This window comes from Podarcis cretensis, assembly GCF_951804945.1.
Source record: "Podarcis cretensis genome assembly, chromosome: 4".
In the NCBI taxonomy this organism is placed as follows: Eukaryota; Metazoa; Chordata; class Lepidosauria; order Squamata; family Lacertidae; genus Podarcis; species Podarcis cretensis.
Genome location: NC_137173.1, coordinates 24169437 through 24183906, shown reverse-complemented (window position 1 = coordinate 24183906; position 14470 = coordinate 24169437). Strand labels below are relative to the sequence as shown.

Sequence of the window (14470 nt, the reverse complement as noted above, 5' to 3'; positions counted from 1 at the left end):
AGAACAAAGTAAGTGGTTTCTAAAGCAGTATCCCTACTTTTGGGTCACCTTGTAGTTAGTTGTATTGTAACTTATCTCCTTGACATCTGATGGGAGGGTGTTCCACAGGGTGGGCGCCACCGAGAAGGCCCTCTGCCTGGTTCAGCCTGGGGGATGAACAGAGTCCACTGCGCCTGCCCAGTCCCTGCCACCACGACACCAGTCCTGAGCGGCATGGCTGTTGCACCCTTCTTGCACCACCCTCCTCGGATCCCAGCCTTGCAAGACTGCTGGGGGGCACACGCGGTGGCATGGGGATGCAGCAGCTGTGCCCTCTTCAATCCCAGCCTCACTTTTGCTCATGAGTCTGGGATCGAGGGGCATGTGACTGTTGCACCCTTTTTTGTGCCGTCCTCCAAGCCTTGCAAGGCCTCTTGAGGAGGGCGGTGTGGGGATCGCATGAGGCTGGGGTCGAGGGGTGCATGGCTGCCACATCCCTTTCATGCCACCCTCCCCGAGTGGTCTCGCAAAGTGGTGTAGGGCTGGCTCAGGGAGGGCAGTGGGAGCAATGCGACCCCCTGAAAAATGGACCACGGCGATCTCCCTGGCAGGGCTCCCCCAACGCTAAGCCCCTGCTTAGAGTGGATTTGTGGAGAGACATTCCCTGCCCTCAGGCTCACACTCTAAAAGACATGGCACAAGAGGAAAAGCAAGTGCAGGCCCCAATTCTTAATCAGAATTAATTTGTTTTGTTTTTTTAAGTTTTTATTCCATTTTAATAAAAGTTTAACCAAGTAGGGCATTTATATATTATCAATTTGAAAAATACAAAAAAAAAAAGAGACATTTCTTATTGTGACACCATCTTTTAACTATTAAGAATCAAGTGCCCGCAAAAACGAAAAAACGAAAAAGGAAGAAAAACGGGGAAACTATAAACAGAAAACAATACAGTATTTGTTGAGTACATTGGTCACCATTATTTGCGTGGCAGCCATCTAATGATAAACTTTGCGTTTCAAGTTAAGTAGGTTGGAGCAGGGATGATTATTAACGAAAGAAGTGCTTCCTTTAGGACGAAAGGTTTCCCCACAGTGACTGGTAACCCCCGCTATCCCTTTCCAGGACTGTGAGATTCAGCGAACGCGGGGGACGTTTTTGTCTCCGCGCACTGCCAATGGTCCAGGCGCGAGGATGACACGCAGGCGCACTGAGTTTCCAAGCCGAGCGCGCTGCCCGGCGGCAGTTCAAACCTCGCGCGCGTGCGCACTAACAAAGCGGGAGGCGAGTTGGAGGGGGCGGGGCGGCGTTACGAGTCGTCAGCGAGTTAGGGCTCCCGCCGCCATTTTGGGTTGGGTTTCTTTTTCCTTTTTTTGTGCGCGTGTGTTTGCGCGCGCGCGCGGCTCGTCCCTCCGTCGCCGGTGGCCGAAAGAAACGGCTTCGGCGCCCGAGAGCTGCTCTCCGTCGCCCGCCTCCTCTCGTCTCCTCTCCGCAGCAGCGTCGCCTCCCTCGGCGCGATGTCGGCGAACAGGAACCTGAAGCAAGTGAGGATTGAGAACAGCTCCCTGGCGGCCGCCCCGCCGATCAGCATGGTGGGCGGCGGCAGCATGAAAGGGCTGCGCGGTCTGGAGCCTCCGCCGGACAACGAAGCGGCAGCGGCGGCGGCCATGGTGATGGTGAAGGAGGAGGAGGAGCAGGGCGGCGGCTTCACCGTCGACATCAAGAGCTTCTTGAAGCCCGGCGAGAAGAGCTACACGCAGCGGTGCCGCCTCTTCGTGGGGAACCTGCCCACCGACATCACCGAGGAGGACTTCAAGCGCCTCTTCGAGCGCTACGGGGAGCCCAGCGAGGTCTTCATTAACCGGGACCGCGGCTTCGGCTTCATCCGGCTGGTGAGGAAGAGTGCCCGGGGTTTCCCTTGGAAATGGTGTGTGTGTGTGTGAGAGAGAGAGAGAGAGAACGAAGAATGAGAGTGAAATGTTCCCCTGCCCGTCCTCGCTCTACTTCTCCCCCCCCACCCCGCTCACGTGTGAACGAGGCCGTAACGTGTCCATATCCCTGCTCCCCCCTCACTCGCGAACGGCTCTGCAGTAGAAACCGAGCGCGCGCGCACGAGAGAGCGACACTCCTTCTCCCGATAGACGCGCGTACACAGACACACACACATTCACACAAGCCCCCACCCCTCGAAGCCGCTCGTAGTCCTTAGTCTGCATATTTGAAAGATATTGTGTGCTCCTCCCCTCCTTTCACGTGCCTGCTGTATGGTCCCTTTACGTGGGGCTACGACTTTTCCTTCCGTTTGCCGTTGGCCTCCGTAACCCACGTTCACACCCAGTTTTGATGATGAATGAATGGCTTTTGTTCATTTGCAGCGATGGAGCCGATTTTCTGTCCTTCAAACACCCCAGGAGCAACTGATGTGGATCCTGTATGAAGCTGTTCAGATGAAAGGCCCATTGACGGTTCTTAGAATTGTAGAGTTGGAAAGGACCTCGAGGATCATCTAGTCCAACCCCCCCCCCAATGCAGGAATACAGTGGAACCTCAGGTTGCGGACGTACTGTAATCTGTGACAGAGGCATGTCTGCAACCCGCAGCGTTCGCAAATAGAAGCGGCATGCCTGCACAAGCATGTGACGCAAATTAGTGCTTCTGCACATGCGCGAGTGGCGAAACCCAGAAGTAACCTGTTCTGGTACATCCGGGTTTACTGCGGTGCGCCAACCCGAAAACACGTAACCAAAAGCAATCGTATCATGAGGTATGACTGTATGCAGATGTCCCATACTGGGATCTAACCGGCTGCAATAAGAACACTATGCTGTAGCCAGCTGAGCTATCCCATGGTCAAGAGTTAAAATGTCCGCACCAATCCTGAAAAAGAGATAAAGCTGTTCCATATTCCCAAGCTCCATGACTATTTTCCTCAAGTTTGTGTCAAAATGGTTACCCCATTCAAGTATTTAATGGGTGGTCTCTCATGTCTTCGTGTGACTGTGAGCCGCCACCCACGTTTCCCCCATCCTCATATATCATCTGCCCATCTAATTGGTTCCACCATTCTTTATAACAGTTGCATGCCGCAATACAGTAGGTGGCTGAGGAGACAAACACATTGTGTTTTAAAAAACAAACACCAAGCAATTATACTGCTTGGTCTGTATTCAGGCTGCACCACAAATCCAACATCATGGGTTGATAGAAAGTGGGACTAACTTTTCTTTGTGGTCAGGCATTCCTACTGAGCTCTTCAAACTTAGTTCTAATCATAATTAACATGTATTATCCCCACTTGCTCTGGCAAGGAGACATTGACGGGATATTGGAACCAATTCACATCCTTTTTGAAAACTATTTAGGCTGCCTCATGATAAAGGGCTATTTTTACATGTCCCCCTGTTTCTTGCACCAACAGAATTTCTGTGCGGGACACGGTGGCTTCTTAATGCTAAGTGGGACTGGGGACCTCAGCAAACACCTAGGGATGTTTGAGGGTATTGTAGTGCCCCCAGGTGCCACATTAGTTCCCCCAGCTTTAAGATATTCCTCCTTCCCCAACACAAAACTGAGATTATTTTGGAATATTTATGGGACTGTCATGCTGCCCAATAATTGAGGTTCTGTGAGCAGCGTAAAAATTAACATGGCATTCATAGATTAAGAAGGTGGGGGACACTCATAAAAAATAGTCAGGGGTTTCTATGGAGGAAAAAAAGCTGGCTCAGGTGTGAATGTGTGGATGGTTTGACTTTGTGTGGCCTAGGCATTCAAGCTCCAAAACAACCCCCAACCTCCCTCCCATCTTCAGAGCTGGGGACGTTGCAGTGATCACAGTTCAACTGCTAGGGGGATGATTGGTTTGTTTTTGTTCTTATTTTTATCATGCATTTTGTGGTGTTTATCATGTATTTTTATGTTGTGAACTGCCCTACGAGTTACAGATGAAGAGTGGTATACAAATTAATAATAATAATAATTCCCAAACACCTCTGTAGATTCAAAGCAGGGTTTGAAATTAGCAGGGCGCCAGGCGCATTTTGCACCTAAAGATTCTCCATTTGTGAGCATCTCAAAAAAGACTGGGTGCCATTTTTTTTTGTGCCTGGCTGACACTCAAGAATTACAGAAATGTATGTGCTTTGAAGCCTCAAAGTATATGTTACGGATAGACAATATGTTAAGGAGTTTAACAATAAAGAGTAGGGTGTTTTGAAAAATGAAGTTGGGTGCCAATATTTTTATTAAACATGTCTTAAGAATTTCTGCTAAAATGTGCTATTAGCAATGTGCCACTTATGTGAATTGCGTATTAATTCATGCTTATCAAAAAAAAAAAATAAAGTGTTGCTGACACACACACCCCAGCGGCGACTAGACATTCTGTTTTGGCGCCCACAACCCAGGTCCTAGAAGCCATTTGACTCCTAACTTTTTTATCCCAGTTTCTAACACTGATTCAAAGTTATACTGAAGACAGATTGCTCACCATGTACACTAGAGGGCAATGGCGAGTGAAATTGTTGAAGCCTGGTCATAGGTCATCAGAAACGGAATACAGTACTTGCAGATTTTAAGTACATAGGGTGGGATTCACCTAACCAGCCCTGTCTATGGAAGCCCTGCACAAGGACTTCAGCTTGAGTAACGTGCATTCTGAAATTGACTTGGGGTTGTGTGTTGGGACAATCCTCAGAACAGCGCTGGGGGACGGGTGTTGTTCCATCTGGCAAGCTGGAATGCTTGCATAGCTGGAAAAATTTGAAAAGCGCAAAGTTGAATTCCCACCATAAAATGTTGAAATGAATTACTGATGTGTGATATTCAACTGTGCATTATGTGTATATGTTTTTTCCTGAAAAGGAATCCAGGACACTAGCTGAAATTGCAAAGGCAGAACTCGATGGAACTATTTTGAAGAGCAGACCACTTCGAATTCGTTTTGCTACTCATGGAGCTGCTTTAACAGTAAAGAATCTTTCACCTGTTGTTTCCAATGAGCTTCTGGAACAAGCTTTCTCTCAATTTGGCCCTGTGGAAAGAGCTGTTGTTGTGGTAGATGATCGTGGTAGAGCAACTGGGAAAGGTTTTGTAGAGTTTGCTGCAAAACCCCCAGCACGTAAAGCTCTAGAAAGATGCAATGATGGAGCATTCCTGCTGACGACGTAAGTTCCTGATTGAATTTATTGTGGTATATGTATAAAGAAAACTATGTAATTGGACTATCTGAAAAAGTAGCAATAGAAGTTGCTCAAAACTCTTGGAAATTTGAACTGGTCTCAGAACCTAGTTGAGATTTCTTCTTTTTCAGCCTAAAAAAGCTGATAGTGACAGTGGCTTCCGTGAAAGATTACGACTCTACTTTATAGCAAGTATACATTACAGATTTCAGAGGCATCCAAGGCAGAGGGAAGTATAAGAGAATGATTTTAATCCTCATGCTACTTTGCAGCCCTTCATTAAAGGGTCTTGCACCATAGCAGTCTAGTCTGAGAGGTGATGATGAGTCTAAATTCAGCACTTATCTGCTGTATCATGCTGGCTTTTCTACTCGTAGTCCTTAGTCTGCATATTTGAAAGATATTGTGTAAGGTGTTGGTTTTTAATGTTTGATGTTTTATTATGTTTTCACATATGCTGTAAACTGCCCAAAGTGGCTGGGGAAACACAGCCAGATGGGCAGGATATAAATAATAAAATTATTATTTATTATTATTAAATATGGTAGTTATCACTTGGATAAAATGTTACTATGCAGAGACATAGGAGAAAGCCCGCTCCTAATCTAAGACATTTAGTTATTACTCCCATCTTAGCAAGATGGTATTAACCCTTCCAACTATTCTGCCCATTGCTCCTTGATAGTGATTCCAGCATACCTGAAACATTATGTAGATTCTAGACACATTGCAGCTTAGCTAATGTTGTGCCCAATAATCCCATATTCATTGCTCTGGAATAAAATCTTAGTTTATGTGAGCATGAATTTCTTAGGTCAATCCCAAGTCTGTGAAATAAGTGAAGCCCATCTGCTTTATATGCAGAAGGTCCAGGGTTAATTTCGATGAAATTGAGCAGCAAGCAAAACATACTCTACCGAATGTAGAGTACAAAACTGTAAGAAGAAGGCAGAGAGTACCAAAAAACCCACAATACAATGATGGGGCAGCACCTGAAGCCTTAGATGAACTTTCTCCAAGAGGCAAGTTGAGGGTAAATTCATTTATCCTTGAAGCCAAACTAGACTGAAGACCAACATTGTATAGGAGTGTAGCTGACAATTTTCCATTTTTGGTGAACCTGCAAGCGACCAAGGAATAGATTTAAGTGGCATTGAGATGTTGATGCAAAAGTATCCAAAGGGTATTGTCCTCAGTAGGAAGTGATCGGACCATAACAAGTGGCGGATGTCAATGTTCACAACTTTCATATAACCTCTCCAGTTGAGAAAACAAGGTTCAGATTGTGGCCTTCCACATGTGTTTGGCTGATGACATGTTGGGACAGCCCCATTATCGTCATGGCAGCTATGAAGTCCTCTGCCACCTTAGAGCCTATTGCCTCAGCATGGATGAGAAGTCCCCAAAACCAGCCGTATTGGAGTCTACCTCAGACACCAGCTCTTGTCACCTCAGGCAGTGAGATTGCTGGACAGCAAGACTGGTAGTAAACCAGCAGAATCCCCTAACCTTTATCGATTCCCCAAACCCAGGAACACACATAATGGCGTGGGAAGGCATGTTCAGTTAAAATTCCAAAGGTTGTTACTGTAATTTAAACTTTGTTTACCATGGCTGTCAAAATGACGGTGGCGTGTCACTTAATATGATAATTTCCTGTTCTTTGTATGCTTTAGCCACAAATACTTTGAGATGATCACTCTGTCTGTTTGTTGGGCTAAGAACTGGCCCTGAAATGATATGTTGTAAAATAATAATTGCTTTTATAATTCCATGCTTGGTACATATATAACCATGGCACTTTGATATGTTTCTTTGTATCCAGTTATGTAAGCCTCTACCCCTGTAGTAAATCTTTCTGGATTTTTTGTTGCAAATGGGATTATTTTAATCAGCCTTTGAACTGTGATGAAGTACAAGGTGCAACAGACCTTAAAACAGTTGGCTTGAAATACATTTTGCTCAGAAGAGAATGCTGCCGGTTTCTGTGGATATTGAGGTTCCAGTACATATTCTATGTAATTTTGAGTTAGGCCCTTTTAGTGTTCAGATTGTTAGTATTCACAGAGAGCTAAATAAACTTTGAGAATACTTTTAGAAGTAAGAATGTGTCACAAATAATAAAGCTACAGAGCTATCGTAAATCTGCTCTGAAGTTTCTCAGAGTGGCATCAGCCATTTTTCTTACTGCATCAGCTGCAGGCTTGGATAAATCAAACTTCTTCAACAAGTGGGCTGGCCTTGGCCTGCTCTTCCCCCCAAACACCCTGTTGTGGAGTATTGTGCTGGCAGTGGGAATAACACACGTAGCTCCTTAACAGCCCATACCTTTGGTAAGCTCAGTGAGGGCTTCAGCAGTTGCCTGCAGTCAGTGGAGCCCAGCTTTGAGGTTTTATAAACTCGAGGTATGTAAAAAAATATTTAAAGGCTATGCTATGAAGTTAAAATAACAATCCGGTAAGGAATCTGAAATAGCATAAAGAAAAAAAATACAAAACAGCCAGGTTCACAGCCATTACTTCAAAATAAAGTACATTCTCTACTTGGTGAATTAAATGTTACAACAAACCATATTGATACAGAAAGAACACAAAGTTAATGTTATGAATAATGGCATATTCCATCTCCATGTTTGGCTGTCATGTAAGCAACAAATGGAAGTAAAATCCATAAGTTTAGCTGCACCCTGAGATATCCTTCATTTATAGGCCAGTTTCTCAGAAATAAAAATAAACATTACCTTATTGAACCAAATATTTAAAGAAAAACCAAGGACTTTTTTCAGCCATATGATATGGTCAAATGATCAGCTTCTAGTAGATTTACCTAATAACTCTATTCAGTTCATCAAAAATTGATAAAAGACAGAGATTGGAGTTCAAAGGCACTGGTATACCTATTATTTTATTACATTTTCCCAAAATTTGTACACATGTTTCCAATACCACTACATGAGCCAATAGATTCTGATAGATTTTGTTAAATAAAAATAAATGTTTGACAGAGCAGGTTGATTGTTAACTCATGGTGACTTTAATAATTAAAAAACAAACAAAATTAAATCAACATTTTCTGTTTATTATTTAGGTACTTCCTAAACAAATATGTACTAATTAGTTGCTATAACCATAAATAACTGTAATGGTTCTAGGGGTTGCTCGTGCGTAAACCGGTGCAACACCTGGCTGGGTTGCCTGAGTGAACCTTTTCTGTCCGGACAGCCACTCACCCGTGGCTGTCTCAATCGCTGGCAGAATCCGTCAGTGGGCGTTTCTTGAACTTCTTCCAGCAAAGAAGCTCTTTGACGCCTAGTCTCCTACTCTCCCTGCGCGGAAGCCTTCTGCGCAGGTAGGGTGTAGGCAGCGGAGGACCCTTACTCTCCCTGCTGGTCCCTGGCAAGGAGTCATGGGACCGCCTCGCCGATTCCCCCATCTGCCCCCCTTCTCCACTGGTGCTACGCTGATTCTCTTCCCCAGAAGATGGGCTGCCTCTCCCCATCCCGGGACGCTCTCTGGGACCCCTCCTGAGCCCGCTCTCTCCCTCCGGCCCTGATGGCAGTTCCCTGACAATAACACATTGATATAAAGTGGATCATGTCTTTATATAGCCTATGATAGACTGTGTATATAAAAATGCTTTGGATCATGTCAAGCTTAATTATAACTTAATGCCTGGGATCATGTCAAGCTTTTTGAAAACATGTCAAGCTTACATTGACTTGTTTCATGTAAACAGCACAATATGTAATTTTGTTTAAAATCTTTTTGCCATATAGTCACGCTGCACCATCTCACACAAAATAAAATGCTCTCCCTAAGAAGCAAAAGCTGCCAGTAGTTACTTAGTATGTTGGTGTTCTTTATGAGATGGAAGGTAACTGTCCATGTCCTTTCATCGTTAGTCATAAATATGTATGACTATCAACTCTGAGCCAATTAATTTGTATGCACCCTGCTGTTTATATGCAAGCAATATTCCTTAAGTCATTTTTGCGTACAGACTCAACATGCAGATTTTGCTTATTTGTGCTATTTGATAAGTGAACTGGGGACATTGGCATATTATATTAATAATTGGTATATTAGATTATGTTGCAGCTTCATTTTACAGGAGTTTGTTTCATTTATAATGTTTTCTTTTTAAGAACCCCTCGACCAGTAATTGTAGAACCTATGGAGCAATTTGATGATGAAGATGGGCTGCCTGAGAAATTAATGCAAAAAACACAACAATATCATAAGTACGTTTTATACATTCACATTATAGAATATTAAAAAACGGGAAGTAAAGCTTTAACTCCTGAGAGGTGTGGGTCTAATTCAAAAACCTGATTGTTGGTACCAGTAAAGCTAGCCATGACAATATACCGTTATTTAGAATGGATTGGTGAAATATAATATGAACTAGGGAAAAACTGTCATGGTTGAAGGGCTCTGTTTTTGCCACAACAGAAGTGAAAGCTAATGGATAAGGATGCATAAAATTAGAATGCATCTCACTGGCCTCAGCCATCACAAAACTTATGAAATATCCTCACATTACTCACCGAAAAAAGCTGACTGAATTAGAAATAGTGCAAGAGATGGGGCTGGCTCTAGCTTTTGGAGGGCTCTTGCTAAGATTTTGAACTCCTCCCCCTGCTTTGATGAGTGTCATGATCGCTTTTTCTCTTTGCCCAATTGGTTTCTCCCTCCCTCTCAATCCTGTCCAAAGGGATCAGTGGCAGGTAGTGAGGGGCACTGTCCCTTGCTGTCTCCTTGGTTGCTTATATAAGAGGTTCCCTGACTGGGAAATAGGGGCTGCACAGTAGCAAGCTGTTGGGAGAAGGTTCTGTCTACTGCACCAATGTGCCCCATTTGATTAAAAAAATTGCCCTGAACTGTTCCTCTTTCTGTGTGTTTCAGGCAGATGTGTGTTTTTGAACACACAGGTGTGTTGCCTCCACATCTTGTTTGGCTTTAAATGAGCTAGATATAAGTAAAGAAACGAATTCTTTTCTTTAGAATGCGTAAGGAAGACTTGATTAAATAATGGAGAAATTTGTCAGTTAACTGCATTTTGCTGTGCCATTTATGAATGCATTCTGTTCATGTGAAATGTGATGTGCTCCTAGGGAAAGAGAACAGCCACCACGTTTTGCTCAACCTGGAACATTTGAATTTGAGTATGCTTCACGATGGAAGGCTCTTGATGAAATGGAAAAGCAACAGCGGGAACAAGTTGATAGAAACATTAGAGAAGCTAAGGAGAAGCTGGAAGCAGAGATGGAAGCAGCTCGACATGAGCACCAGTTAATGCTGATGAGACAAGGTATTCTGCATCCCTATTCTGTAATTTGTATTGCATAAACTGAAAAATTACTAAAAGTGGTCTGTGTTGTCGCAGGAAATATATATCTAAAGTGTCTATACATTGTGAACATTTCGATATTTTTACAAGCCACAAGCAGGGATTTTTCAGGAAGTTTGTGCAATGTCCAGAGCTACCTGTAGGTAAACATACTATGACCAAACTTATTTGACACTTTGTATATGCTCTGATGCTATGTTCTACTCCATGACTCACAAATGCAAACTTGCCTCCATTAAAATATTTTACTCCAGCCTTTATTAATGCACTAGGTCAGGAGTGAACAACCATTATTCCTTTTGTTATTAATGTAAGCAGCATGTATCATTGCTTTAAAAAAAAAATCACAGTAGCAAAATAATAATACTGTGACGGGGGTCTAAAGTTCATGTGTAATCTGAGACATAGTTTATAGGTAACATAACTTTTCATTGTGCTTTTTAGTGTCTATTTTTATATTGATAACTGTTCCTGTTAAAATGATAATTGCTAGCTGCTGCTTTGACTTTTCACAGATCTTATGAGGCGTCAGGAAGAATTGAGACGTTTGGAAGAACTTAGAAATCAGGAGCTACAGAAACGAAAGCAAATACAATTGAGGTATTCTATAAATCCACGCTAGAGGGCAATAGCCCTTAGATGTGTGAAATGAGATTTCATAACTCAAGAGATACCGTTTTAAAACTAGCTCTAGTCCTCTGTAGCCTTTAAAACACATACATAGTGAATTGACTACTTGGAGATTGCCTACAAAGTCCCATGACCGTGACACAAATGTGGGAGGTTGTGTCAGTAGCTGCCAGGGCTAGTGCCTTGTTTTCTTGATGCAACGCTTATGATGCCTTCTCTCCATCATTTTAGTTACAGGAGTTATAGTAATTCAGGAACCTTAGAAATTGTTATAAAACCATTGCTTATATTTTACTATGTTGAATGTTTACATAGGTTCTTGAGGTATCTATAAGTAACATAGGGCGAGGATCAAATCACTCAAATGCTTGTGAGTTGTTTAAAAATAGGATATTAGAAGCTCAATTGGAGTCTATACTACAGATGAGGAAAGGTATTATGAAGGCCAAGATGATGCCAGCATGGTTAATGAGCAGAGTCAAAGAAGCTATTATAAGGAAGAAGGCATCCTTCAAAAAATGGAAGTCTTGTCCAAATGAAGAGAACAAAAAAGAATACAAACTGTGGCATCTGGTTGGCCACTGCAATACCAGGGCCATTGGCCTGATCCAGCAGGCTCTTATGTTCTTATTGATGGAGAAAGTGGTCAAAAGACAACAAATAAAGCAGAGAACAGAAGATGGATGATGACAACATCATCATCAATTGAATTTCTATACTGTCCTTCAACCGAAGATTACAGGGAAGTTTATAGTATAAAAACACAAGAATATGTAACATAATAACAAACAAAAACAATAACCCTTCCACATAGGGCCATAGATAGTTTATTTGGCCGAAGGCTTGGGAGAAGAAAAATGTTTCTGCCTGGTACAGGAAGCTACTGCAGAAAAGGCCTGTTCCAGACCTTTTGTGGAGGAGGCACACAAAGAAAAGCTTCAGATGATGATTGCAGGGTCTGGGTTGGTTCATATGGGGGCTATAGTTCTTCTAAGATTGAAAATCATGTTTTTGTGATATTGGAAGGGAAGGATTTTATAGTTTTTGGAATGAAAAGATGTAATAAGTATCTTAGGAAGATGCATTCTGTGCAAAACCATTAGACATGAAGAAGAACATAGGCGCCGTGAAGAAGAGATGTTGCGCCAAGAGGAATTGAGAAGACAGCAGGAAGGAGGATTTAAGTCCAATTTCATGGATAATGTAAGTAGAACTCTTATTTACTGAAATGGACACATGCTTTTCCTAAACCTGTTAGTGATACAAGTATCATCTTCCTGTCTGCCTTTACTTTCTCTCCATTATAACTTACTTTCTTTAAAAGTTATTCCTGGAACCATGTAATGATCTAATATTTGTCATAACTCCATAACAGAGAACAGTGGCCACATCTCTAAAGTAATAATGATTAATAACGTAAATGATTACCCCCCTCCTTTTCATATTCATTTCTAACTTATGTTGTCTGTGGCTTAGATTCTAAGCATTAGTACTAATAGAACAGAAACTACTGTCTGTACAATCCTTTGCAGTGAGAGCAACTTTCAGAAAAAGCATGTGTTTCAGCTTTCTCAGGACTGTGCTGCTTGTAATTTCCTTTGTGTCAAATTTGCACACAGAAAAATGGCATTAATTCAACTCTGATTTTTTCTGCCATGGAAGACTTTGTAGTACACATGAAGCAAATGTGATATGATGAGAAGCTAGTATACGGAAACTCAAATAAAGGGGTATTTTTGTTCCATTGTTGCTTTCCTCTTCTACAAGGTACCAATAAAAATGAAGAAATAATTATTCAAATAATTATTCCAAAGCAGAATTGCTAGATAGTTTCTTCTGTACTTATACGTTATCATACATACAAAATAATAATCTGGGAACATTTTCTATATCCTATATAAAGATAAAGATGTGTTTCCAGAAACAAGCAGCTTCTAATGGTTTTGTCAAAGGCAAAAAAAGAAATACAGATGATTAAATAAAAGTGGAAGTAGTACAAAGGGGGGGGGAGAACATTTCTTGAAAGCAGAGAAGGGTCAGAATTGTCATTTGGACCCAGTTGAAGTCACCCTTCAGGTTCATCTGTAAGAGGATATGTTTTTTAATGCAGGTTGTATTTGTCCATAGGAAGGAAATACAACTATAGCCACATTGGCATCCCTCTCCTGTCATTCACTGTAGCAGATGGGTCAGATGCCTGGACTTCTACCCTAGAGTCAAGATGCAAAATTTCCAGAATTTTTGAATACCAGGGGGGAAATTGCTTGGAAATTTGGGGAAACATGTAAGTTTGCAATATTTAGGCATCCAATCTAAAATTACTACTTTTAAGAATAGAAAATATATTATGTAAACGAGGGGGAGCATACCTGTGTCACAGAGCACATACTTAGGAAGCAGAAATTTCTAGATTCAGCCCCTGGCACTTTTAAGTTAGAAAAGAAGTCTGGCAGCAGGTAATGAGAGAGACCTGTCTGAGATGCTAGAGAGCTACAGCTAGTCATAGAATGATAGAATTGTAGAGTTGGAAGGGAATCTCAACAAAAGCATAATTTTAAAAAAGAAAATGGTTCCTAAGACAGTTTCCATGTTTTCCATGGAATTTTTAAATAAAACTTTGGAAAAAGGCTTCCCTCTACTTTAACATCTATATTGAAAGTTCAACTGCATGAATAGTTAGGAAGGTGCTATATGGTATGTTTTATAACTATGCTCACCTCTCACATTTAAACTTACATGGAGGTGAAATTCCTTAGAGAGGTTTGCTGAAATAAAATAACCAGAATTTGCTGTGTTCCTACAGTTCTGTTATATGTCCTCGTATGGGTCTTAAATTCTGCTGTGCCCGCACCATTCTTAAGTGTGTTTTTCCTCTGATTATTCATTTGTGTTGCACCTTTGTTCCTTTATTGTCCCTGGTGATTTTTCTGCAAAGCAGTTAGCTGGCGTGTGGAATGATTTGTAAAGACTTTTGTCATGCTCTTCACCCAAGTGTTTCTAACTTTAATTGGAGAAAAGTCTTCAGATCATCTCCTGGAATTTTAAAAATAGTGTTTATATTACAGTTTTTATGCATTTATTTTTTCTCATTTATGCTGTAGCAGATATGATTAATGCATGATTGTACAGCACTCAATTACTCCGGCAGAATGTATTAGTCGCCTCCACTGAATTGTGTTCAGGGTGCTGTGAGATGCATGAAAACTGCTGTGCATACATGCAAACCATCAATTGGTTTGTGAGAAATCCTCGTAAGGCAAATGTTATTAATGATGAAGATTAAATGATACATATTAGCTGTTCATTTTATTTAGCATGGGGAGGGGATATGA

General features: G+C 41.9%; 1 protein-coding gene across 3 annotated transcripts in view; it reads left to right on the top strand.

Moving 5' to 3' along the window:
* Nucleotides 1-1084: 1084 nt before the first annotated feature.
* The window catches only part of PSPC1 (paraspeckle component 1), a 63547-nt gene continuing 50161 nt past the window's right edge, over nt 1085-14470 (top strand). For 2 of the 3 annotated variants that reach the window (XM_079973845.1, XM_079973846.1), the window contains exons 1-6: nt 1085-1871; nt 4843-5144; nt 9304-9399; nt 10273-10469; nt 11024-11108; nt 12242-12341. In XM_079973845.1, coding sequence (XP_079829971.1) covers nt 1497-1871; nt 4843-5144; nt 9304-9399; nt 10273-10469; nt 11024-11108; nt 12242-12341 — 1155 coding nt within the window. In that variant the 5' untranslated portion in view covers nt 1085-1496. The remainder of the gene's footprint in view (nt 1872-4842; nt 5145-9303; nt 9400-10272; nt 10470-11023; nt 11109-12241; nt 12342-14470) is intronic. The other variant, XM_079973844.1, reaches the window with a different exon arrangement.